The sequence below is a fragment of the Capra hircus genome, chromosome 4 (assembly GCF_001704415.2).
Source record: "Capra hircus breed San Clemente chromosome 4, ASM170441v1, whole genome shotgun sequence".
NCBI lineage: Eukaryota > Metazoa > Chordata > Mammalia > Artiodactyla > Bovidae > Capra > Capra hircus.
Window position 1 is genome coordinate 75,486,090 of NC_030811.1, and position 26,126 is coordinate 75,512,215.

Genomic DNA, 26,126 nt, shown 5'->3' on the forward strand with positions numbered 1-26,126 from the left:
TGGTCAACACTAAAATCAGATTGATTATATTCTTTGCAGCCAAAAATGTAGAAGCTCTATACAGTCAGCAAAATCAAGACTAGGAGCTGACTGTGGCTGAGATCAGGAACTTCTTATTGCCAAGTTCAATTTAAATTGAAGAAAGTGGGGAAAACCACTAGATCATTCACGTATGACCTTAATCAAATCCCTTATGATTATACAGTAGAAGTGAGAAATAGATTTAAGGGACTATATCTGATAGAGTGCCTGATGAACTATGGATGGAGGTTCGTGATATTGTATAGGAAACAGGGATGAAGACCATCCCCATGGAAAAGAAATGCAAAAAAGCAAAATGGCTCTCTGAGGAGGCCTTACAAATAGCTGTGAAAAGAAGAAAAGCAAAAGGCAAAGGAGAAAAGGAAAGATATAAGCATCTGAATGCAGAGTTCCAAAGAATAGCAAGACGAGATAAGAAAGCCGCCTTCAGTGATCATTGCAAAGAAATAGAGGAAAAGAACAGAATGGGAAAGACTAGAGATCTCTTCAAGAAAATTAGAGCTACCAAGGGAACATTTCATGCAAAGATGGGCTCAATAAAGGACAGAAATGCTCTGGACCTAACAGAAGCAGAAGATATTAAGAAGAAGTGGCAAGAATACACAGAAGAACTGTACAAAAAAAACTTCACTACGAAGATAATCATGATGGTGTGATCACTCACCAAGAGCCAGACATCCTAGACTGTGAAGTCAAGTGGACCTTAGAAAGCATCACTACGCACAAAGCTAGTGGAGGAGATGGAATTCCAGTTGAGCTATTTCAAATCCTGAAAGATGATGATGTGAAAGTGCTACACTCAATATGCCAGCAAATTTGGAAAGCTCAGCAGTGGCCACAGGACAGGAAAAGGTCAGTTTTCATTCCAATCCCAAAGAAAGGCAATGCCAAAGAATGCTCAAACTACCGCACAATTGCACTCATCTCACACGCTAGTATAGTAATGCTCAAAATTCTCCAAGCCAGGCTTCAGCAATACGTGAACCATGAACTTCCAGATGTTCAAGCTGGTTTTAGAAAAGGCAGAGGATCCAACAGATCCAGCAGAGGATCCAACATCTGCTGGATCATGGAAAAAGCAAGAGAGTTCCAGAAAAACATCTATTTCTGCTTTATTGACTATGCCAAAGCCTTTGACAGTGTGGATCACAGTAAACTGTGGAAAATTCTGAAAGAGATGGGAATACCAGACCACCTAACCTGCCTCTTGAGGAATCTGTATGCAGGTCAGGATGCAACAGTTAGAACTGGACATGGAACAACAGACTGGTTCCAAATAGGAAAAGGAGTACATCAAGGCTGTATATTGTCATCCTGCTTATTCAACTTTTATGTAGAGTACATCATGAGAAATGCTGGGCTGGATGAAGCACAAGCTGGAATCAAGATTGCTGGGAGAAATATCAATCACCTCAGATATGCAAATGACACCACCCTTATGGCAGAAAGTGAAGAGGAACTAAAAAGCCTCTTGATGAAAGTAAAAGAGGAGAATGAAAAAGTTGGCTTAAACTCAACATTCAGAAGACTAAGATCATGGCATCTGGGCCCATCACTTCATGGGAAATAGATGGGGAAACAGTGGAAACAGTGTCAGGCTTTATTTTTCTGGGCTCCAAAATCACTGCAGATGGTGATTGCAGCCATGAAATTAAAAGACGCTTACTCCTTGGAAGGAAAGTTATGACCAACCTAGACAGCATATTAAAAAGCAGAGACATTACTTTGTCAACAAAGGTCTGTCTAGTTAAGGGTATGGTTTTTCCTGTGGTCATGTATGAATGTTAGAGTTGGACTGTGAAGAAAGCTGAGCGCCGAAGAATTGATGCTTTTGTACTGTGGTGTGCTGGTAAAGTATGAGGGCAGGAGGAGAAGGGGATGACAGAGGATGAGATGGCTGGATGGCATCACCAACTCAATGGACATGGGTTTGGGTGGACTCCGGGAGTTGGTGATGGACAGGGAGGCCTGGCGTGCTGCGGTTCATGGGGTCGCAAAGAGTCGGATATGACTGAGCGACTAATCTGAACTGAACTGACAGAGTTTAAACTGAGTTGTGTAACTGACTAATACTAATTGATGCTTTTGAACTGTGGTGTTGGTGAAGACTCTTGAGAGTCCCTTGGACTGCAAGGAGATCCAACCAGTCCATCCTGAAGGAGATCAGCCCTGGGATTTCTTTGGAAGGAATGATGCTAAAGCTGAAACTCCAATACTTTGGCCACCTCATGCAAAGATTTGACTCATTGGAAAAGACTCTGATGCTGGGAGGGATTGGGGGCAGGAGGAGAAGGGGACGACAGAGGATGAGATGGCTGGATGGCATCACTGACTCGATGGATGTGAGTCTGAGTGAACTCCGAGAATTGGTGATGGACAGGGAGGCCTGGCGTGCTGTGATTCATGGGGTCACAAAGAGTCAGACATGACTGAGCAACTGAACTGAATTGAACTGAAGCATTACTTAGTCAGCAAAGGTCCGTCTAGTCAAGGCTGTGGTTTTTCTAGTAATCATGTATGGATGTGAGAGTTGGACTGTGAAGAAAGCTGAGCACCAAAGAATTGATGCTTTTGAACTGTGATGTTGGAGAAGACTCTTGAGAGTCCCTTGGACTGCAAGGAGATCCAACCAGTCCATCCTAAAGGAGAGCAGTCCTGGGTGTTCTTTGGAAGGAATGACACTAAAGCTGAAACTCCAATACTTTGGCCACCTCATGTGAAGAGTTGACTCATTGCAAATGACTCTGATGCTGGGAGGGATTGGGGCCCGAAGAAAAAGGGGACGACAGAGGATAAGATGTCTGGATGGCATCACCAACTCAATGGACATGAGTTCGAGTGAACTCTGGGAGTTGGTGATGGACAGGGAGGCCTGGCGTGCTGCAAATTATGGGGCTGCAGACGTCAGACATGACTGAGCGACTGAACTCAACTGAACTGAAGCAATGCAGAGGAAAGAACGTTTGTCCTTTTCTTCTCCTTGAGAATTCCAGACCCCCAATCTCCACTTTGAAAACCCCAGACCCCATTTTCCTCCTTGGGAACCCTGAACTTCTTACCAGTCTGCCTAGGAATTGTCTCTCTCGGGTACATGAAAAGATGCTCAACATCAGTAATCATCAAGGAAATGACAAATCAAAACCACAAGATTTCACCTCACACATATTAGAGTGGCTATTATTGAATATAAGAAATAACAGGTATTGCCAAGGATTTGGAGAAAGGATATCCAATGCACTGTTTTTGGGAATGTAAACTAGTGTATCTACTATGAAAAACTATATAGAGGTTTCTTAAAAAGTTAAAAATAAATTCCATACTGTCCAGCAATTTTATTTCTGGGTATATGTCTGAAAAAAAATGAAATCACTATCTTGAAAATATATTTGTACTGCCCATGTTTGTGGCAGCCTTATTTACAACAGCCCAGACATGGAAACAATGAGAGTGTCCATCAGTGTGTGAATGTATGATAAAGAAAATGTGGTAGATACAATGGAATGTTTTCAGCCATAAAAAAAGGAAATTCAACTATTTGTGACAACATGGATGGACCTTGAAAAAATCCAAACTTATAGATACAGAGAACAGATTGGTGTTTGCCAAAGGTGGGGAGAAAGGGGTGGGCAAAATGGGTTGAGTTATCAAAAGGCACAACCTTTTCACTTACAAGATAAAGTTCTGGAGATATAATGAATAGCATGACTATAGTTAACAATGCTGTATTTTATATTTGAAACTTGCTAAACGAGTATATCTTAAAAGTTCTCATCACAAGAAAAAAATTAGTAACTATGTGAGGTAATAGATGTTAAGTAAACTTATTGCAGTGATCATTTTGCAACATATACGTATATCAAATTGTGTTATACACCTAATACAGTGGTGTATGGCAATTATATCTCAATAAAACTAGAAAAAATGTAAAAGTTGATAAGATGAACTAAGAAAAAACCGTTTTTTTCTTTAATTATGCCTGAGGAAAAGGAGATTCATTTAAAAGAAGATTTAGAAATAAGAGAGATGTATTGTAGAAATGTTGAAAGAGTCTGCTAGTAACTTTCATGGGCAGTAGAAATAGAAGTTATATAATATTACTCAATATGTCCTTTTTTTTTTTTGCATATACAAGTGAATCACTGGCTCCAGTCGTGGTAGGACCACTTTTTAAAAGAGAAACTTCCTAAAGGAAGTAGTGAAAGTAGAGAGAATATAAAAGAAACATGCAAGAAATGAAACTAGCTGTGAATGACAAAAGGCATGAGGAAAAAGAGGGTGATTTTTTTGTGGTATACATGTTCCCTGGTGGCTCAGAAGATAAAGTGTCTGCCTGCAATGCAGGAGACCCGGGTTTGATCCCTGGGTTGGGAAGATCCCCTGGAGAAGGAAATGGCAACCTACTCCAGTGTTCTTGGAGAAGGAAATGGCAACCCACTCCAGTATTCTTGCCTGGAGAATCCCATGGACAGAGGAGCCTGGCAGGCTACAGTCCACGAGGTTGCGAAGAGTCGGACACGACTGAGCGACTTCACTTTCATCAGGCTACAGTCCACGAGGTCGTGAAGAGTCGGACACGACTGAGCGACTTCACTTTCACTTTCACTTTCAATGTTGTAATGAGAAGACTTTGGAAGCCTTTTAAAACCAGCCCCAGGTGACATGGTCAGCCTGGAGATGTAGGGAAGCTGATTTGTAAAAGAAGGATGACAGCTGCAGGATGAGTGGCCCAAGTCAGAGGGAGTGGACCAATGGCTACAAGTTCAGGACATTCAAAAAGTATATATTCATATCTCATGGGGCACCTATAAGCATGCACAACAAAAAGAAAGCTGTATATTTTATAAGAAGCAAGAGTTGCCTAAGGCTCAGGCTAAAAGTGTGTACATGCATGCTAAGTTGCTTCAGTCGTGTCCAACTCTATGTGACCCTATGGACTGTAGCCTGTCAGGTACCTCTGCCAATGGGATTCTCCAGGCAAGAATCCTGGAGTGGGTTGCCATGTCCACCTCCAGGAGATCTTCCCAACCCAGGGATAGAACCTGCGTCTCTTATGTCTCCTGTGTTACAGGCGAATTCTTTGCCACTTGCACCACCTGGGAAGCCCAAAAGAATCCTAAAAGCCTGTTCATCTCATAATACAAATTAAATACAATTCACTTCCAATAAGAGATGGAAAATAGTACAGTAGCTCTACTAACATTGAAGAAAATCAATAATATATTCTTACATAATAATATAACAGAACTGAACAATGAGTGAAATGTATTTTAAGCTATATAAGAAGAGCTATAAAGTAGTCAAGGTACTTCTAAGTTATAAGAATCATGATAATCATTATCAGCAATAATGTGTAGTGATGGATAACACAAAACGATTTCCTAATTGATCAGTAGAAATCCCTTCAGAGCTCATGCTTGCACACACCTGATATATACATTTAGCAAGAAGTGGGCCATACATTTTTAAATGAGATCTACCTTTTCTTCTAGGGCTTCCCTGATAGCTCAGCTGGTAAAGAATCTGCCTGCAATGTGGGAGACCTGGGTTTGATCCCTGGGTGGGGAAGATCCCCTGGAGAAGGGAAAGGCTACCCACTCGAGTATTCTGGCCTAGAGAATTCTGTGGACTCTAGTCCATGGGGTCACAAAGAGCTGGACATGACTGAGCAACTTACATTTCACTTCAACCTTTTCTTCTGCTATCTTTTGGTTAATTTTTCAAAATAGGATTTATGTGTTTGCAGACGTTAAAAGTCAAGAGTCTTTCCTACATGCTAATGTTTATTCCTTTGGACTGGAATCAAAAATAATCATGAGGCAAAGGAGGTTGCCTGATACTAATATAAGGGATGTGTCATTTGTAAACATTCACAAAGGAGAAGTTGGGTTAGTGCCCCTCTGAAACTTTTTGGATAGCCTTGATCTCTTAGCTCACAAGAAAAATTTATGGCTGCTGCTACTGCTAGGTCGCTTCAGTCGTGTCCAACTCTGTGCAACCCCATAGACGGCAGCCCACCAGGCTCCCCTGTCCCTGGGATTCTCCAGGCAAGAACACTGGAGTGTGTTGCCATATCCTTCTCCAATGTATGAAAGTGAAAAGTGAAAGTGAAGTCACTCAGTTGTGTCCGACTCTTAGCGATCTCATGGACTTCAGCCCACCAGGCTCCTCCATCCATGGGATTTTCCAGGCAAGAGTACTGGAGTAGGGTGCCATTGCCTTCTCCAAAATTTATGGCTATCTCTTTATAAAATGAATCTGCTTACAGAATAAAAATAACAGCCAAGTAAATATCTTTAGGATTTTTCTTTCATTGAACATCAGCCTATAATTTATATCAAAATTTTGTCAGTTTAAATTGTTTATCAGTAATCCTAAAGTATTCTTGGGATTATTTTTTTACAAAGACTATTAAAAAGAATAAATCAACTCAAATTTTGCTGCTGAAGAAAATCAGTTGGAGTGAACTCACTCCCAAGAGCCATCTTAAATACCGTTTCACAGTAAGTGATTAGGAAGGTTAGCAGATAGATAAGGTTAATACATTGAGTGACAACCTGAAAAGTCACTATTATTTTCAACAGCTGTGAAAAAAGTATTTTCAGTGCCTAAGGAAATACCTCTATAAAATTGATAATGTAATTGAAAGTTGCTCAGTCGTGTCTGACTCTTTGCAACCCCATGGACTATACAGTCCATGAAATTCTCCAGGCTAGAATACTGAAGTGGGTAGCCTTTCCCTTCTCTAGGGGATCTTCCCAACCCAGGAATTGAACCCCACATCACAGGAAGATTCTTAACCAGATGAGCCACAAGGGAAGCAATGTAATTGAATATACTCCCAAATAGATTTATAAATGAGTTTCTAAAAGAAATCCTATTTACTAGGTTTTTTCTCCATGAGGATTTCATTACATGAAATTTCTATTCATTGATGGGCTAACATATATTCAGCTGTTTATTGATTGCACTATAGGCACTATTTGTCCTATAGGTATAGTACTTGGTACTGAAGATGAAGATAGACAAGTCCTTTGTTTGTGGGGCTTATTTTCTAGAGGAAAAAAACAATAATGAACAAATTTGTGATAATATTCCAGATAGTGACAATTGCTGTGAGGATAAAGGAATGGACTGTTTGGTGGCATAAGTGGAAACTGAGACTATTTTAGGTAAGATGTTTAGGGAAGCCCTCTTGAGAGTGTAGAGACCTCAGAGTAATGAGAAAGAGATCCTGAAGTGAAAGTGCGCAAGCAAACCACGACAGGTAGAAAGAACGGCAGGATCAAAGGTCCCGAGGCAGGCAAGGAACTAGATTATGTTAGGGCCTCATAGAGCAATAGAGAAGTTTTGGATTTTATCCTAAGCATTATGCATGCTATATGCTAAGTCGCTTCAGTCGTGTCCAACTCTTTGTGACCACATGGACTGTAGGCCACCAGGCTCCTCTGTCCATGGGATTCTCCAGAGAAGAATATTGGAATGGGTTGCCATGCACTTCTCCAGGGGATCTTCCCAACCCAGAGATCAAACCTGCCTCTCTTACACCTCCTACCTTGGTGGACAGGTTCTTTATCACTGGCACCACCTGGGAAGCCCGAGTGTGTTATGGGTTATGAGAATTCAGTAAGTAATTTGAAGCAAGAGGGTGATGTAATCATATTTTTAATATAATTGTAGCTTCTATGTGAGAATAGATGGTATGAAGTAATAAGAGAGCTCAGAGGCCAATAGTGTCATCCACATGTACTTATTAGAATGTTGCCAAGAAATAGTCTGACAGGCCACTTGAAAATATATATTGGAGAACAGAAGCTTAGAAATGAATGCCGAGGGAACGAATAAAATGGCCGTGTTCCCAGAATCACGTTTTGCTGATGTCCACACAGTTGACTTTTGAGTCATTTATTTCTCCAAAGTTAGATTTTCCTAAAAATCTTCCTAAGAACTAAGCAGCTAAGTGAGATTTCAGAAGTAAGAGAACCTACCACTAAACAAGTTAACAACAGAAATCTGCATTTCATGATCTGGATTCAAGGTACCTCTGGCTTGTTGAAAAAGCAATTCAGTAGACCGAGATTGTTACTTTCTACAGACAGTGGTTCACAGAGCTCTGCGGTAGGCCCTGGGTGACCTGCCCTGGCCAGCCTTTCCTGTCTCCCTGCCTTTCATTCATTCCACCCCAACCAGATCGTCCTTCCTTCTCTACTCCTTCTCTACTCCAAGCCAAGCTCTTTCCTCTCCCAATACCTTTGTATTGCCTATGCCTCTTCCTAGGAAGTTCTTTCATTGGTCTCAGTGCCAAGCCTTCAGGTTTTCCAGGGAACTGGAAAAAGTCCAAGGACTTGAAAAATGAATATTGTTTCAAAAATGTGATTTTTTAAAAATGGTAAAAATAAAATTAATAAATTTAAATTAAGTATGTGTAAAACACAACACATGCCAATTCTGTTAACTGCTAAATTTAAATATTCGTAAAATTTTATGCTTTTGGTAATAATTTTTTGGTCAGATTCCTGAGTATGTTGAGAAGTCACAGCCAAATGTATATTCTATGCATTCAGTTCAGTTCAGTTCAGTCGCTCAGTCGTGTCCGACTCTTTGTGACCCCATGAATCGCAGCACGCCAGGCCTCCCTGTCCATCACCAACTCCCGGACTTCACCCAAACTCATGTCCTTTGAGTCGGTGATGCCATCCAGCCATCTCATCCTCTGTCATCCCCTTCTCCTCCTGCCCCCAGTCCCTCCCAGCATCAGAGTCTTTTCCAATGAGTCAACTCTTTGCATGAGGTAGCCTTCGGCTTTAGCATCATTCCTTCCAAAGAACACCCAGGACTGATCTCCTTTACAATGGACTGGTTGGATCTTCTTGCAGTCCAAGGGACTCTCAAGAGTCTTCTCTAACACCACAGTTCAAAAGCATCAATTCTTCGTTGCTCAGCTTTCTTTCCAGTCCAACTCTCACATCCATCCATGACCACAGGAAAAACCATAGCCTTGACTAGACGGACCTTTGTGGGCAAAGTAATGTCTCTGCTTTTGAATATGCTATCTAGGTTGGTCATAACTTTCCTTCCAAGGAATAAGCATCTTTTAATTTCATTCTATGCATTACAAGTAGCCAAATAAAATTCAAAGGCAAAATTATAAAATCTACTTGACGATTTCTACACCATATATATATATATTTAATGTGGAACATGGGTGCGGAGAAGGCAGTGGCAACCCACTCCAATACTCTTGCCTGGAAAATCCCATGGATGGAGGAGCCTGGTAGGCTGCAGTCCGTGGGGTCGCGAAGAGTCAGATATGACTGAGCGACTTCACTTTCGCTTTTCACTTTCATGCATTGAGGAAGGAAATGGCAACCCACTCCAGTGTTCTTGCCTGGAGAATCCCAGGGACAGGGGAGCCTGGTGGGCTGCCATCTATGGGGTCGCACAGGTTGGATATGACTGAAGCGACTTAGCAGCAGCATGGGTGCATTTAATATGCTTGCCATGATGTATGATGGAGTTTCTAAAATTAGAAGTGTCAAAGTCCTATAAAAGTCTTAAAATGGCCCTGCTTCAATACTCACTAAATTAGTACACACTAGGTGACTGCATATGGTTGGAAGGATAAAGAAAAAATTTTGGAGAGTCCTCATGTATCTTTCTTTCTTGCCTCACCTCTTCCCTCCAAGCTAAACATTTTCATTCAGAGCTCTCAGGCCTAACTATATGGGGCCAGTGTGTTCCTTCCTTGAAAGGACATGAGATGCAAGAGGAAATAGGAAGGAGATGACAGAGAGAACAGGAGTGTGTTGAAAAGGCCAAGCCCTAATTCTAAGTAGTATAAATATGGACTGGGCAAGTTCACTTCAACCAAAATTCGTTCTGGGGTTATTATGGATGCAATGTAAGAATAACAGGAGTAAGAGTGTCCAAGACAGCCAAAGACCTGAGATGAGTTAAAGTTATTAACAGAGGCTGGAAACAGCAAAAGCTTCTCTGATTCCTCTCCTCCCATCAGAAGAGGTGGGAAGTCTTACTGTTAGAAAGAGCTCCTGACAACTTCATGCTAAGTCACTTCACTGTGTCTAACTCTTTGCAGCCCTATGAACTGTTGCCCGCCAGGCTTCTCTGTCCGTGGGATTCTCCAGGCAATAGTATGGTAATGGGTTGCCATTTCCTTCTCCAGGGGTCTTCCTGATCCAGAGAGCAAACCCACAACTCTTACATCTCCTGCATTGGCAGGTGGGTTCTTTACCACTAGCGCCATCTGGGAAGCCCCCCTGGCAACTTTGCTACTCTCAGACCCACAGGTTCCTGGCAGGACACTGCAGGCACTACGAGAGTTCAGAGGAGCTATTTTCCCCTGAGTCCTTGGTCGCCCAGCTCTCTGACAGTCTGTCACCTTTCTGGCCGTCAGTCTCTTTCTCTCCTCCTCTCTTTGGGGGGCCAAAGCCCAGGCAGTGCTTTGTGCTGACTTCCTCTCTGTCTTGTACCTGGCAGACATTTCCCTTTTCCTGCCACAGTTTACTCCAGCTGCTGAACATTTCCTAAAACTGCAGTGAGGTGGACAAAATGAAGATTGAACTGAGAAATGACAGAAATCTTTGAAAGCATAAAAATTTTTGTAAACTTTTAAAATGTCTTATGGCAGAAAGTGAAGAGGAATGAAAAAGCCTCTTGATGAAAGTGAAAGAGGAGAGTGAAAAAGTTGGCTTAAAGCTCAACATTCAGAAAACGAAGATCATGGCATCCATCCAGTCCCATCACTTCATGGCAAATAGATGGGGAAACAGTGAAAACTGTGTCAGACTTTATTTTGGGGGGCTCCAAAATCACTGCAGATGGTGACTGCAGCCATGAAATTAAAAGACACTTACTCCTTGGAAGAAAAGTTATGACCAACCTAGATAGCATATTCAAAAGCAGAGACATTACTTTGCCGACTAAGGTCCATCTAGTCAAGGCTATGGTTTTTCCTGTGGTCATGTATGGATGTGAGAGTTGGACTGTGAAGAAGGCTGAGCGCCGAAGAATTGATGTGTTTGAACTGTGGTGTTGGAGAAGACTCTTGAGAGTCCCTTGGATTGCAAGGAGATCCAACCAGTCCATTCTGAAGGAGACCAGCCCTGGGATTTCTTTGGAAGGACTGATGCTAAAGCTGAAGCTCCAGTACTTTGGCCACCTCATGCGAAGAGTTGACCCATTGGAAAAGACTGATGCTGGGACGGATTAGGGGCAGGAGGAGAAGGGGACGACAGAGGATGAGATGGCTGGATAGCATCACTGACTCGATGGACGTGAATCTGAGTGAATTCCAGGAGTTGGTGATGGGCAGGAAGGCCTGGCATGCTGTGATTCATGGGGTTGCAAAGAGTCAGACACGACTGAGCGACTGAACTGAACTGAACTGATAAACATTTTTAATTAATTTATTTATTTTAATTGGAGGCTAATTACTTTATAGTACTATAGTGGTTTTTGCCGTACATTGACATGAATCAGCCATGGATGTACATGTGTCCCCCATCCTGAACCCCCCTCTCACCTCCCTCCCCATCCCATCCCTCAGGGTTGTCCCAGTGCACCAGCTTTGAGTTCCCTGTTTCATGCATCGAATTTCTATCCATTTCACATATGGTAATATGTATGTTTCAATGCTGTTCTCTCAAATCATCCCACCCTTGCCTTCTCCCACAGAGTCCAAAAGTCTGTTCTTTATATCTGTGTCTCTTTTGCTGTCTCACTTATAGGGTCATCATTACCATCTTTCCAAATTCCATATATATGCATTAATATACTGCATTGGTGTTTTTCTTTCTGACTTACTTCACTCTGTATAAACTTTTTTTAATTGGAGTATAATGGCTTTACAATGTTGTGTTAGTTTCTGCTGTACAACACCATGTATCAGCTCTATGTATACATGTATCCCCTCTCTCTGGAGCCTTCTACCACCCCCATTCCATCCCTCTAAGTCATCACAAATCACAGAGCTGTGATGACTTAGAGGGATGGAAAGGGGGTGGTAGAAGTAAGCCACATATTACTCCATTGTGTCCACAAGTTTGTTCTCTACGTCTGTGTCTCTGTTCTTGCCCTGCAAATAGGTTTATCAGTACCATTTGTCTAGATTCCATATATGTGTGTTAATACACAATATTTGTCTTTCTGTTTCTGACTTCACGCTGTATGACAGACTCTAAGTTCATCCACATCACTACAAATGACCAAATTTTAGTTTTTTGTGTGGCTGTGTAGTATTTTGTTGTATATTAATGTATGTACCACATCTTTATCCATTCATCTGTCGATGGACATTTAGGTTGCTTCCGTGTCCTGGCTATTGTAAACAATGCTACAAGGAACATTGGGTGCATGTATCTTTCTGAATTATGGTTTCCTCAGGGTATATGACCAGTAGTGGGATTGCTATATCATATGGTAGTTCTATTTTTAGTTTTTTAAGGAACCTCCATACTGTTCTCCATAATGGTTATATCAATTTATATTCTACAAACAGTACAAGAAAGTTCCCTTTTTCCACACCCTCTCCAGCATAAAATTTCTGCAAACTTTAGAACTAGATTTTTTTTTAAGTGATTGGAATTTGCTGCTGGCTTGTAGACCTGGGGAGAATTGGGCTAGTTACACAGGAAATAAAGGTGAGTGACTGGGCTGCAAATGGACCTCTGTGCTCCTAAGAAAGACATAGAGTCACTCTCTGTGGCTCCCAGCAGTCACTTGTCTACCTGCCATCTCATAGTAGCACCTGTGCAGGTGTGTGCAACCTGATTAGAAAGAGAATATAGTGTTTATTGTGGTCACAACCACTGTGTACAGACATCCTGAATGTCTAACCTAGGTGACTTATTTTCCCCAGTTCTGTTTCCCACACATAAAACTATCTCATCCTTGAGAGAAAACTGCTATTAAGCACCCAATTTTTTGTTGAGATTTGTTTGCCTAGAGGCTGCTTTCTGTAGAAGCTGAATAAACAGCAGCCAAGCAGCTTGATTTAAGCATTTTATAGCTTAAAGCAAAATGCTGGTCCTGACTTGAAGAACCATGTGCAAATTTCCAAACTGAGAAAATAGAAATGAGATTGAAGAAGCTAAAGAATATAAACTATGTACTTTAAATAGGAATTGTAATGATAAGCAAAATAAAGCAGGAGCTAGGAACAAAGGTATAAAAGGAGACTGAAATACATGCTGTAAAGCACACGTATTCCAAAATATTTTCTATTGCCAATTCAAACTAACAAGATAACTAAGGATTTCACTTAGAAATCCATAAGGACTTTTAAAATAAAGTATTGAATAAACACATTAAAAAATGCATTATATGTAGAAATTTTAAATTTGTTTGAAGCTGTAGATGGATTGAAGTAAGTAAAAAAGATTGTCATAAAATACATTTGTATCTAGAAATTTCTTACATAGAGAATTACTCCAGTTGAGAAACCAGTAAAGAGAATGTAGTCAGAAAAACAAAGGGAAAATTAATACAACAGCCTATCATATGAATACAACATGTTAAGTCCTCATGTTTTACATCTTCTTTCTCTAAACTCCTCATTGAAGTGATCGAGGCAACATAACAGAGAAAATGCTGTACCATTTTTGGACTTTGAAAGTTGAATGAGCTTCTTGAAGAAGTAGGATGTGGGAGGAAAATGTGGGTGAGAGTGGAGTGAGGGAACATTAGATGACTCCTTGCTCCTGGCCCCGATTCTTTGAGGCTGAGGTTGGGGCTCGATATCAGAAACACAGGTGATGCCATAGGGGGTGGCTGTCAACAGAAGTATGGAAAGTCAGGTGTCTCCACACATTGAATAACACAGAATGCAAAACCTGTTAGAATCACAAGTGGAAAATTACAACCATAATTCAGCGTGTGATTTCTGTATTTTGTCTGAGTCCTTGATGGATGAAGCAAACAAAAAATAAGTGAAGACCTAGACAAAAATGTATGGGAGAAAATTAACAAGGATATTTAATAAAGAGAAAATTATACCCTACTAATAAAAAATACATGTCTCTTTCATATGTCCACTGGACATTTGCAAAGAAATAAGTTTGAACTAGGCTCTGAGAGAGTCTTAATAGATATCAATAAAGTATGACACCAAAAGCAGGGATCATTAAGGTCACATATTCCAGCACTTAAAATTTTTTAACTATTTTTTCCCTGAAAACAATACACGGCAAAAACTGGGAAGAGGGAGTTATTTGCAACATTTATACCAGATTACATATCCCAAATATGTGAAAAATTTGTACAAATAAGTAAGGAGAAGATAAATTCCAATTTTAATGATGGGCAAATTACATGAAAGGCTACTTCATGTAGTTTTTTGTAGCCCAAAACACTACAAATAGGTAATGAATAGTTAACATAAATATCATGTTAACTTTTCTAATAATCAAAGAAATTTAGATTAAGAGATTTTACATAGAGTAGCTAAAATGAAAACTATTGTCAATGTTCAGTATTGATATGTATTAAGGATTTGCAGTGCCATCATTGTTAATATTTTTGGTAAGTATAACTTGGTACAAAATTTTTGAAGGGCAGTTTAGCAATAAGTACTAACCTTTAAATTTTGCTTTGACCAAGCAATTCTGCTTTTAGGAATTTATCCTAAGAAAAAAATTAAACAACTATACAAAGATATAGAAGGATGCATATGGTAGAAGTACTGTTTATAACAGTGAAAAATGGAAACAACCTCCAAAGATTCCCATATCTGTAGATTGGCTTTATTCATTAAAAATGACAGTGTCTCAGTATATTTTTTCAATATGGAAAGGTGGCAATGAAATAGTTTTAGAAAGAAAAAAACAGGACTATTATGATTCTATATTTTTTAAAAGAAAGAAAAGTAAGTGCGTATATGCGGGTATATTCCTTATGTGTAAACATAAGGAAACCTGGAAGTATTTACACTAAAATATTAGCAGTGGTCATCTCTAGGTAGAATTGTGAATTTTCAGCTTTTTTAAAAATGCTTCTATATTGTCAGTTTTTTTCAATAAGTGTAAAGTTTATATAATCCACTAAAATATTATGATTATTTCTATTTTGAGACGTAAAACTATATAAAGTACAAACTAGTTTGTGTCACCTTTAATTCAACAGTATCAGCAAGTATTTCTGTCAGCTCTAGTAAACATTTCTTTGATGATTACAAGAACAAAACCCTTAAAAAAGGATGATAGAAAGGTTTAAATTCATTCACATGTCCTTCTGCAGATCAATATAACTTCTGAATAGTATCAGACCAAAAAGGTTTTGTATTGGTCTTCTGTTTCTCTGAAAATGAGTTCTGCAGAGCTGTTCTTTACCATGGATTTCTTGAAAATAACAGAATACTACTTAGATTTCTAAGAAATGTAAATACTGGTGCATTGTCTTCTCTTGTGGCCCACTGGTAGTGACACTTCTGCCACATAGTTTACTTACCAAACTATTCTGAAAGAGATGAATCAGTTGTCAAAAATGGCTCAGTCCCTAGGTGATTTGAATATTTTACATGAATTTCCTTTTAAAGAACTGTGTAACTAGAGTATTCCTCTATTTACTTCAGTTAGATGTATCTGCCTTTCATATAAGAGAGCATTTTCTTCTGGAGATGGGAACTAGGCTCTGGGGAAATGCAGAACGGGCAGTTTCTTTAAGAGAGAATAACCTCAAAACCTTGTCTGTGTTCATTACAACATTTAAGTAACTGTGGTTTTGGAAAACTTGCCTTTTCTCCCATCAAGAGCCCTCACTCATGTGCTCATTTTATTTAATATTCTTTGCATGCTTTTGATAGGCGTGACATAGTGAAAAGGGCATCAAAGTAGAAATCAGTTGGCCTGGTTTCTAGCTTTTTAGTAACTGTGTGACCCTGACGGTCAGCAGCTAAGACTCTCGGTTTTCCTTCTCTATAACAGTGCTCAGGATCCCTGATGTATCTCATATGATATTGACTTAGAAGTCAAATGAAATAATTGAGCTGTTGGAAAACCACGATGTCCTGTACCAACACCAGGTGCTTCTTGAGGTGTGCAAGGCTCTGAATGCTATGGGGGATGCAGAGATGAGCAAGGGGTGACCTCTCCTTGTGGAGAGGCTTCCAGCCTGGTCAGGAAGATAAGTCCTCAGCAACCCCTGAGACTAAGCTATAAGGGGAAGGCAAAGGACTTATACTCTGGACTATGAAGACTTAGATATGACTAAAGAGACTTGAGTTACATTATGGTGTCATCTACTTAACAGTGTCATAACAGAGAGCCTACTAAGCCTTCTTGGGGGTGGAAATGAAAAGGCACAGGGAGGTAAGCTTGCCCTAATGGAAAGAGTTATGCCCATTCTCTCATTAAAATCTATAAGTATTAAAAGATTCAGGACTGTTTTATTGTTCCTTTATTCTTTATTTTTGAGGCAGTCTTACAAATCAACATGAATAGAGCTAAGCCTCCAATTCTTAGTGCGTTCTGTCTCCAGAATTTCTCCCCAAAATGCTGATGTGGGCTTTTTTTTTTTTTCTGTTTCCATGATTGCAACAGCGAAGTTCAGCTTCATTTTTGCCTTTATAAACATATCTCCACTTAGACAAGCAGCAAAGAGGAGCAGTTTTGTAAATTAAAGGATTGCAGCCTGTGAAATTCTCTCCCAAAAAATTCCAGTAGTGTATGAACATCAGAATATTAAGAAGGAAAAAGTCAGACTTAATACCACTGACTTTCAGCCAGTCTTGAATAAATCATAAACAATCGAGTGAATTTGTTTTATGAGTGGTCAAGATTCTGAGGTGCAGATGTCTGTGATTTTCTTCAGTTATTTTGCTTCAGTTTCAGATGGCCGGAGAGATATCATACAGGGCTTCCCAGGCAGCTTAGCAGTGGAGAGTCTGCCTGCCAATGCAGGAAATGCAGGTTTGATCTCTGGGTCAGGAAGATCCCAAAGAAGGAAGTAGCAACTCACTCCAGTATTCTTGCCTGGGAAATCCCATGGGCAAAGGAGCCTGGCAGGCTCTATAGTCCATAGGGTCACAAAGAGTCAGACACGACTTAGTGACTGAACCACCACCACCACCAGTGGTATCATGCAGTACTATGAAGTTTGGCAGGTGTATCAGAAATGCATTCAGCTCTCGTTGCAACAAGAACAACCAGAAAGGACTGGATTGGTATAAACAAAAGTGAAAAGGCTTATTTTGTCATTTGTAACAAGTCCTCCTAGGATTAAGGGCTGGAAGCAGCTTAACAAGGCCATCAGGGACCCAGGCTCTCTTCATTTTTCTACTCCACCATCTCAGCAGAGAGAGCTCCAACTGCATATCTGTTGCCGTTATTGTCATAGAATGGCCACTGCCCCATTAGGGAGAAAGCACTAGGAGCAATAGGCAGAAGGACATGCCAGCCAAATCCATTTGTTTCTCTTTAAAAGCTTGTATTAAATCTGAGCAAGTAGCTACTTCCCTGGAGGTCCATTGGTTAAGGACTCCATACTTCCAATGCAGGGGGGACAGGTTTAATCCTTGGTTGGGGAATTAAGATCCTGCATGTCATGCAGAGGAAAACAATAGGATGGTAAAGATTAGAGATCTCTTCAAGAAAATTTCATGCAAAGATGGGTTCAATAAAGGACAGAAATGGTATGGACCTAACAGAAGCAGAAGATATTAAGAAGAAGTGGCAAGAATACACAGAAGAACTGTACAAAAAGGATCTTCACAACCCAGTTAATCACAATGGTGTGATCACTCATCTAGAGCCAGACATCCTGGAATGTGAAGTCAAGTGGGCCTTAGGAAGCATCACTATGAACAAAGCTAGTGGAGGTGATGGAATTCCAGTTGAACTATTTCAAATCCTGAAAGATGATGCTGTGAAAGTGCTGCACTCAATATGCCAGCAAATTTGGAAAGCTCAGCAGTGGCCACGGGACTGGAAAAAGTCAGTTTTCATTCCAATCCCTAAGAAAGGCAATGCCAAAGAATGCTCAAACTACTGCACAGTTGCACTCATCTCACACACTAGCAAATTAATGCTCAAAATTCTCCAAGCCAGGCTTCAACAATATATGAACTGTGAACTTCCAGATGTTCAAACTGCTTGTAGAAAAGGGAGAGGAACCAGAGATCAAACTGCCAACATCCGCTGGATCATTGAAAAAGCGAAAGAATTCCAGAAAAACCTCTATTTCTGCTTTATTGACTATGCCAAAGCCTTTGACTGTGTGGATCACAACAAACTATGAAAAATTCTGAAAGAGATGGGAATACCAGAGCACCTGACCTGCCTCTTGAGAAACCTATATGCAGGTCAGGAAGCAACAGTTAGAACTGGACGTGAAACAACAGACTGGTTCCAAAAAGAGTACATCAAGGCTGTATATTGTCACCCTGCTTATTTAACTTATATGCAAAGTACGTCATGAGAAATCCTGGGTTGGATGAAGCACAAGCTGGAATCAAGATTGCTGGGAGAAATATAAATAACCTCAGATATACAGATGACACCACCCTTTTTGGCAGAAAGTGAGGAAGAACTAAAGAACCTGTTGATGAAAGTGAAAGAGGAGAGTAAAAAAGTTGGCTTAAAGCTCAACGTTCAGAAAACAAAGATCATGGCATCCAGTCCCATCACTTCATAGCAAATAGATGGAGAAACAGTGGAAACAGTGTCAGACTTTATTTTGGGGGGCTCCAAAATCACTGCAGATGGCGACTACAGCATGAAATTAAAAGATGCTTACTCCTTGGAAGAAAAGTTATGATCAACCTAGACAGCATATTAAAAAGCACAGACGTTACTCTGCCAACAAAGGTCCATCTAGTCTAGCCTATGGTTTTTCCAGTAGTCATGTATGGATATGAGAGTTGGAATATAAAGAAAGCTGAGCACCGAAGAATTGACGCTTTTGAACTGTGGTGTTGGAAAGACTCTTGAGAGTCCTTTGAGCTGCAAAGAGAACCAACCAGTCCATCCTAAAGGAAATCAGTCCTGAATGTTCACTGGAAGGATTGATGTTGAAGCTGAAACTCCAATACTTTGGCCACCTGATGTGAAGAGCTGACTCATTTGAAAAGACCCTGATGGTGAGAAAGATTGAAGGCAGGAGAAGAGGATGACAGAGGATGAGATGGTTGGATGGCATCACCGACTCAATGGACATGAGTTTGAGTAAACTCTGGGAGTTGGTGATGTACAAGCAGGCCTGGCATGCTGCAGTCGATGGGGTCTCAAAGAGTCAGACACGACTGAGAGACTGAACTGAACTGATGTCATGCAGTCCAGCCAAAAAATATAAATAAATAAAAGAGAAAAAAGCTGAGTGAGTTTATCCACCCAGCATTTTTCACTTACATCTCGTTGGTAAGAACTCATTAGTGGACATGGGCACCCCTAGACCAGTTGCTAGAAGGTGACTGGGGAGAGGGATTCCCTAGACGGCAGCTGAATCAGCCTACCTACCCAACAATGTCTGCCCACAATTGCTGGTGGTACAGATGTTTATGCCAAATAAGAATTTTATTATCACTGTTTGCTGCTGCTAAGTCAGTTCAGTCGTTTCCGACTCTGCGCGACCCCATAGATGGCAGCCCACCAGGCTCCCCCTTCCCTGGGATTCTCCAGGCAAGAATGCTGGAGTGGTTTAACCATCCTCATTTAGCCTCTTAACTTGTCCTTTTCTGTATGTTTTGTTTTCTCTCTTGGTGTCTTGGTACCTTTAAAGGCTGTTATCATCAGGGAAGCTCTCAGAGCACACACTTCTCAGGTTTGAATGCTTCATCTCTCCCACCAAGTTCATGGTTAATTTGTAACCACGCAAAAATTAGGTGCAGGCACTATTTGCAAAACCCAGCACTTCTTTCTGAATCTGTATAGAAACCATCTCAGAAGGGAGAAATTTAAAAGGAATGCTGATTGTGAAAATAATCTTAAATTATTTCAGGAATGCAGGAGTGGATAAATACTCTATATGGTTTTCGTAAGAAAGTTTTAGTGCCACTGTGTGGTCTGTGGACCATTCAGCCCATGTGCTACTATGCCCTCTGTGGTTTTTAACCAGATGCCTAGGGTATATGCTGCACCTTCAAACCATTAAATGAAGGCTAGTTTTTGCCTTTGATAACCTTTCTCATAAAGGGTAGTAGAAAGAGCATATAACCCTTGAAGCTAAAAGCAACATTCATTTCTCACAGGGAAAAGTGTTTGGGGTTTTGCTTTGTCTTGTTTTTTGCCTGTTTTAAAGACTATGGAATGTATATAGATGTTTGTGCTTACGAGTATTTTTGTTCAATGCTGATTTCTTTTATTTTGTAATTTTACTAAAAATTGCATCCCACAGCTTCATATTTTCTAGATTGCATTTTGCATACCCTAACACATAGCAGCAATCATGGTTTTGTATCTCTAAGATAGGAGCATCACTTCATAGTAACTGAAAGTTAAGGATTTTTAAATTAACTATAAATGAAAATTATTCAAAATTACAGTGTTTTCTTCTCTGTCCTAGAGTAATAGAAGGACAAAGAGATAGTGTATTGGTTGAGAAGTTTTGGAACCAGGCAAAGCTGATTTCTCATCAGGTGTCTGCCATTTACTGTCTCCATTTCCTTATTTGTTGTTGTTGTTGTTGTTTGGTCAGTAAGTCGTGTCTGACTCTCTGTGACCCCATGGACCTCCACTATCTCGTGCATACGTTCATGCTAAGTCACTTCAGTCATGTCCAACTCTTTGTGACTGTATGGACTATAGCCCGCCAGGCTCCTCAGTCCATGGAATTCTCCAGGCAAGAATACTGAACTGGGTTGCCATGCCCTCCTCCAGGGGATCTTCCCAACTCAGGGATCAAACCTGCAAGGATTGAACCTCCATCTCTTTATGTCTCCTGCATTGGCAGGCGATTCTTTACCACTAGTGCCACCTGGGAAGCTCAATTGTCTCCTTAAGTGTGCTCAGATTCATGCCTATTGAATCAGTGATGCTATCTAACCATCTTATCCTTTGCCTCCCTCTTCTCCTCCTGCCTTCAATCTTTCCCAGCATCAGTGTCTTTTCCACTGAGTCTGCTCTTCGCATCAGGTGGCCAAAGTATTGGAGCTTCAGCTTCAGCATCAGTCCTTCCAGTGAATATTCAGAGTTGATTTCTTTTAGGATTGACTGTTTGGATCACCTTACAGTCAAGGGACTCTTGAGAGTCTTCTCCAACACTCCACTTCGACACTCAGCCTTCTTTATTGACATTTCACATGACTACTGGAAAAACCATACCTTTGACTATATGGACTTTTGTCAGCAAATTGATATTTCTGTTTTTTAATATGCTATCTGGGTTTGTCATAGCTTTCCTTCCGAGGAACCAGCATCTTTTAATTTCATGGCTGTAGTCACAATCCACAGTGATTTTGGAGCCCAAGAAAATAAATTCTGTCACAGCTTCCACTTTTCCCCCCTCCTATTTGCCATGAAATGATAGGACCAGATACCATGATCTTAATTTATTTAAATGCTGAGTTTCAAACCACCTTTTTCATTCTCCTCTTTGACTCTCATCAAGAGGCTCTTTATTTCCTTTTCATTTTCTGCCATTAAGAGTGGTATCATCTGCATATCTGAGATTGTTGTCATTTGTTAACCAGAGGCAATTGTTCCTACTTCACAGTTATTTGTAAGGATGGAACTAAGGAATATAATGTGGATATTGTGCTAAGCACAGTCTGAGAGTATAACCTAACTCATTAACTGGTGGGCGTCTATATTAATACAACAAACAAGATGAAGCACTGGATTTGGAAGCCTAGCAGTATTGAATATGACTTTCCCCTTCATTTATGAACAGTACACTAAAGCAGAGATTCAGTCTCTTACATTTCATTCCTCTATTTGTTGTCCTAGTGCAAAATTTTAATTTAAAACTTAAACAATAACTAGTCATTGTCTGGAAAAAGCTACTTACATTTTATAACCTTGAGCCCAAAACCATGATCATCTTCCGTACAGACAAAATTCCATCTTTAAGTAACATCCTAAACTCTTCAAGAAGCAAGTGAGAGTAGTAACTTCTTATTTTGCTGATTTGGCAAACAGATTTAAGAAAAAAAAATACTAAATGCCTCAGAGATTTCCAGAAGTATTGCATTATCACCTTTGTCTACTCCAGCTAAGCCCTCTTACCATTGAAGATGGTATAACCTGCTTCAGAATCACAGTACCAAGTACCCTGGCAGATAAATCCCAGTGTGGTTGGCCCTGGGAATATTTACATTGAACCATATTAACTACAGTGAAGCAGGTCCTTGTTTTAATTTCCTCTGCTAGGTTATAAATTCCTTGAGAACTTTTCTCTGAAAAAGTAATTGTGCATACCTTCAAGCAGTTTATAATCACATAGTACTCAATTGTGTGCTCATGTGTGCTCAGTGGCTAAGTTGTGCCTGACTCTTTGCAACCCAATGGATTGCAGCCTACCAGTCTCCCCTGTCCACAGGATTTTCCAGGCAAGATTACTGGAGTAGGTTACCATTTCTTCTTCCAGGGAATTTTCCGACACAGGGATGAAACCTGCGTCTCCTGCACGAGAAGGTGGATTCCTTACCACTGTGCCACCTAGGACCCAGTAAATCATGGGAATTTTACAGCCATTAAAACCACATTAAAAAAAAAAGACAAAACACATTATCTCAGTTTCAATATTTAATAGCTGAGTACTAAAGACTGGAGAATTTTAAAACTGAAAAGTTTCAAATTGTCCCATTTCCTACCACCAAACACAGCCACTGCAAACATTCTGGTAAATTTCCATTATGCATCATTTTGCAAATTTTTTTAAAACTTATTTTATTCACATGTACAATAATTTGATTATATTACCTTCATAAATATTTGAAATATGGACAGTCTGTCAAGTGACTATACCAGTTTACTTAAGCATTCCAGTTTCCCTATAGTTTGACATTAAAATATTTGCCAGTTATTTCCTTGGGATAGAGTCCATGAAACAAGTCAAAGGTTTTATACATTTGAGCAGTACATGAGAACATACCCATTTTCAAATATATTTGACCACTCTAGGTATCAACTTAAAAAAAAATATTGCTTCTTTGGTAGGCAGATTATTTCAAATTGCCTTTTTTAAATTAATTGAAATCCATTCTAGAACTTGGCAAGGTTTAAATAAGTAAAATAAAATTATTTTGGCATATGGTGTGAAATGAAGAGCTTAATTTTTCCCTAATATATTGCTGTTTTTAATTTTCTGATTTCCACTTCTGTCTTTCAGTTTTACAGGAGATTCTAAACTTGCCTCAAGTATGCGCTATGTGGAAACACAATCAATGCAGATAGGAGCATCTTACATGATTCAGTTCAGTTTGGTGATGGGCTGTGGCCAAAAATATACCCCACACATGGACAATCAGGTGAAACTAGAGTATTCAACCAACCATGGCCTCACCTGGCACCTCGTCCAAGAGGTAAGTCTATTTTCTCTAAAACTTGTGATAGGTAGACTTCACCTTTTTACATAGGGAGCAGAGAATTCAAATTCTAAAAGTTTAGGTTTGGTTGAAAAGGAACAATATTATTTGTAGCAGAATTGACATAAACTCAGAAATGGATTACAAGGATGCCATATTTTGCACTATCAGATACTAAAGGGCAATTGAAAATCCTGAAAATATGGTAATAGATATACTAGGATGGTGTTTTCAAAATTATTTTCTCTAGCTCTTCTCTGTTAAAGTCTCTTTCTTCTTTCCCTGTAGCATGTCTTCATCTGTTCTTTTCTGTCTCTTCACCTGCAAGTAGACCATACTAAGACTATATCTCCAGCCTTAAAAACAAAAAAGAAATACATAATTCCAGGTTCTTGAAATAAAACGTACTTCTTTCTATATACATACTGGTGATTCATACATTCAGTATGATATTTAGGCATATACTACTGATATGCCTAAATATCATACTGAATAGGCTAATGTTACCGGGTGGTGCTAGTGGTGAAGAGCCCACCTGCCAATGCAGGAGACATAAGAGATATGGGTTCAATACCTGAGTCAGGAAGATCCCCTGGAGAAGGGCATGGCAACCCACTCCAGTATTTTCCCCCAGTGAATCCCTTGAACAGAGGAGCCTGAAGGGCTACAGTCCATAGGGTCTCAAAGAGTTGGACATGACTGAAGCGACAGTATGCACCAAATAACAGTGTGACACTAATAGGTCAAAAAAGGAACCCTAATCCACTTTCTGTTTTTCCATGTGGCTGTTAGAAGACATTTCATTGCCTTGTGGCATCTCATTTATTTCCCAAATATTTTAGCTTCACAGAAGGAAAATTTATGGATTGTATCCATATTGCAGATGGTTAAGATTATAACATTAGATTTCTCTAAGGTCTTTTTCACTTGTTTTGAGTGAGTAAACATATTGCTCTGAGGAAATAGAAGCTGAGTTAAATTTTTGCCTGATTCTCTTTTAGGAATGCCTTCCAAGTATGCCGAGTTGTCAGGAATTTACATCAGCAAGTATTTACCATGCCAGTGAGTTCACACAGTGGAGAAGAGTCATAGTGCTTCTTCCCCAGAAAACCTGGTGAGAGATGACATCTTCAGATATGACTGTCACTTTAACTTTTACGTCTCTTCTAGCATGATGAATATGAAGAAAAGTTAAGCACAAGATGGCAGTATGCATTCCTTTTTTTTTATTTTAGAATCAAAAGATCTTTCTTTTTGTACTGGGGATATTTGAAAAATAGAGCTAATGAAAATTTGGTTTCCAAAGTGTCCTAGCTTTTCCTCATCTCTCTTTTTGCCTCAACTTTCCATTTTATGGGAAAACTCATTGAGCCAGTTTCTTTGGGTTTGACATATAAAGGAGAATGATACAGAAATCTAAAAACTCCTATGTCAAAAGTTTGGATTGCAAATCTGTTTTCTTCCTGCAAAGGCTTTTAAAAGCTTAACATGTCCTTTTTTCTCTAATTCTCTTACAGTAATAATAAAGATCACCCCAGGCAGAAACCACAGTAACTAGGGAGAAAGTTTAATATTTGATAATATGAAAGAGAAAAGCACATTTTCCCCAAATATTGCATTGTTTCCTGTTACACTGATCACTCTGAGGCCCGTTTGAGGAATAGACTGTAGGATAAAGAGTGAAGACAGGAAGACCAGTTCAGGGGGTGTGGGGTGGTCCAAGCATTAAATGTTTAGGTGGCTTGGAGTATGACTGTAACAGACATGGCAAGAGCCATCATTTGTGAACTTTATTTTAATGAAGTCGGACTTGTTGATGGACCAGATGGGAGCTGGGGTAGAATGGGAAGAATCAAAAACAGTATCTAAATTCTGGGCCTGGGAAAAGTGTCAAATGGTAGTACCACTGACTAGGAAGGAAGTGGCTGGAGGAGTGGATTTAGGACAGTGGATTAAGTCATATGCTTCTTATGTTTTGTGCTATGAATTTTGAGATACTTATCTATTCAAGTAAAAAAGCCAATTGGACTTAGGAATCTGGAGCTTAAAGGGGGGGTTGGGCTTAAAAGTTAAAAACTATGAGTACTATTTAAACCCTGGAACAAGATAAGCTCACCCAAGAAAGAACCTTTGACCGGAAATTAGAATACCTTAGTTCTCAGTATATCTCTGTTAATGACTGACTTCATGCTTTAGCCATTCACAGCCTCTTCAAATGTAATTCCTTATGTGTATGATCGAGAGGTTGAATTAGATGATCTTAAAGATCCCTAGCACTTCTGGAGTTCTGTGATTTGTGTAGCAGAAAGGGCATAAAAGAGACAAAAAATTATATTTTTCTATGGTATCTGCTTTCCTAGACCCCTTTTTTAAAGAAAATTACTAACTAAACCCTTCTTGGACTATTTTATAGGAGAGTTAGGCTCTACACAAAAACAACTGGCTAGATAACCACCTAAAATTATTATTATACCTCCTTTAGTTGAACATTGAATTACTGCATTATAGAAGAATGCCTCCTTGATTATTTTTAAAGATTTATCATTATGTCAGTTTGAACAAAATGCTTGAACTTTAATTTCCACATATTTTTTATATCCAACTGTGAACTATT

At 39.7% G+C, this 26,126-nt stretch overlaps 1 protein-coding gene across 3 annotated transcripts in view; it reads left to right on the forward strand.

Annotated features, from left to right (window-relative positions):
- Window positions 1-26,126, forward strand: part of RELN (reelin) — a 544,299-nt gene that overhangs the window by 384,510 nt on the left and 133,663 nt on the right. For all 3 annotated transcript variants that reach the window (XM_005679214.3, XM_013963255.2, XM_018047261.1), the window contains exons 21-22: window positions 23,317-23,509; window positions 24,514-24,626. In XM_005679214.3, coding sequence (XP_005679271.3) covers window positions 23,317-23,509; window positions 24,514-24,626 — 306 coding nt within the window. The remainder of the gene's footprint in view (window positions 1-23,316; window positions 23,510-24,513; window positions 24,627-26,126) is intronic.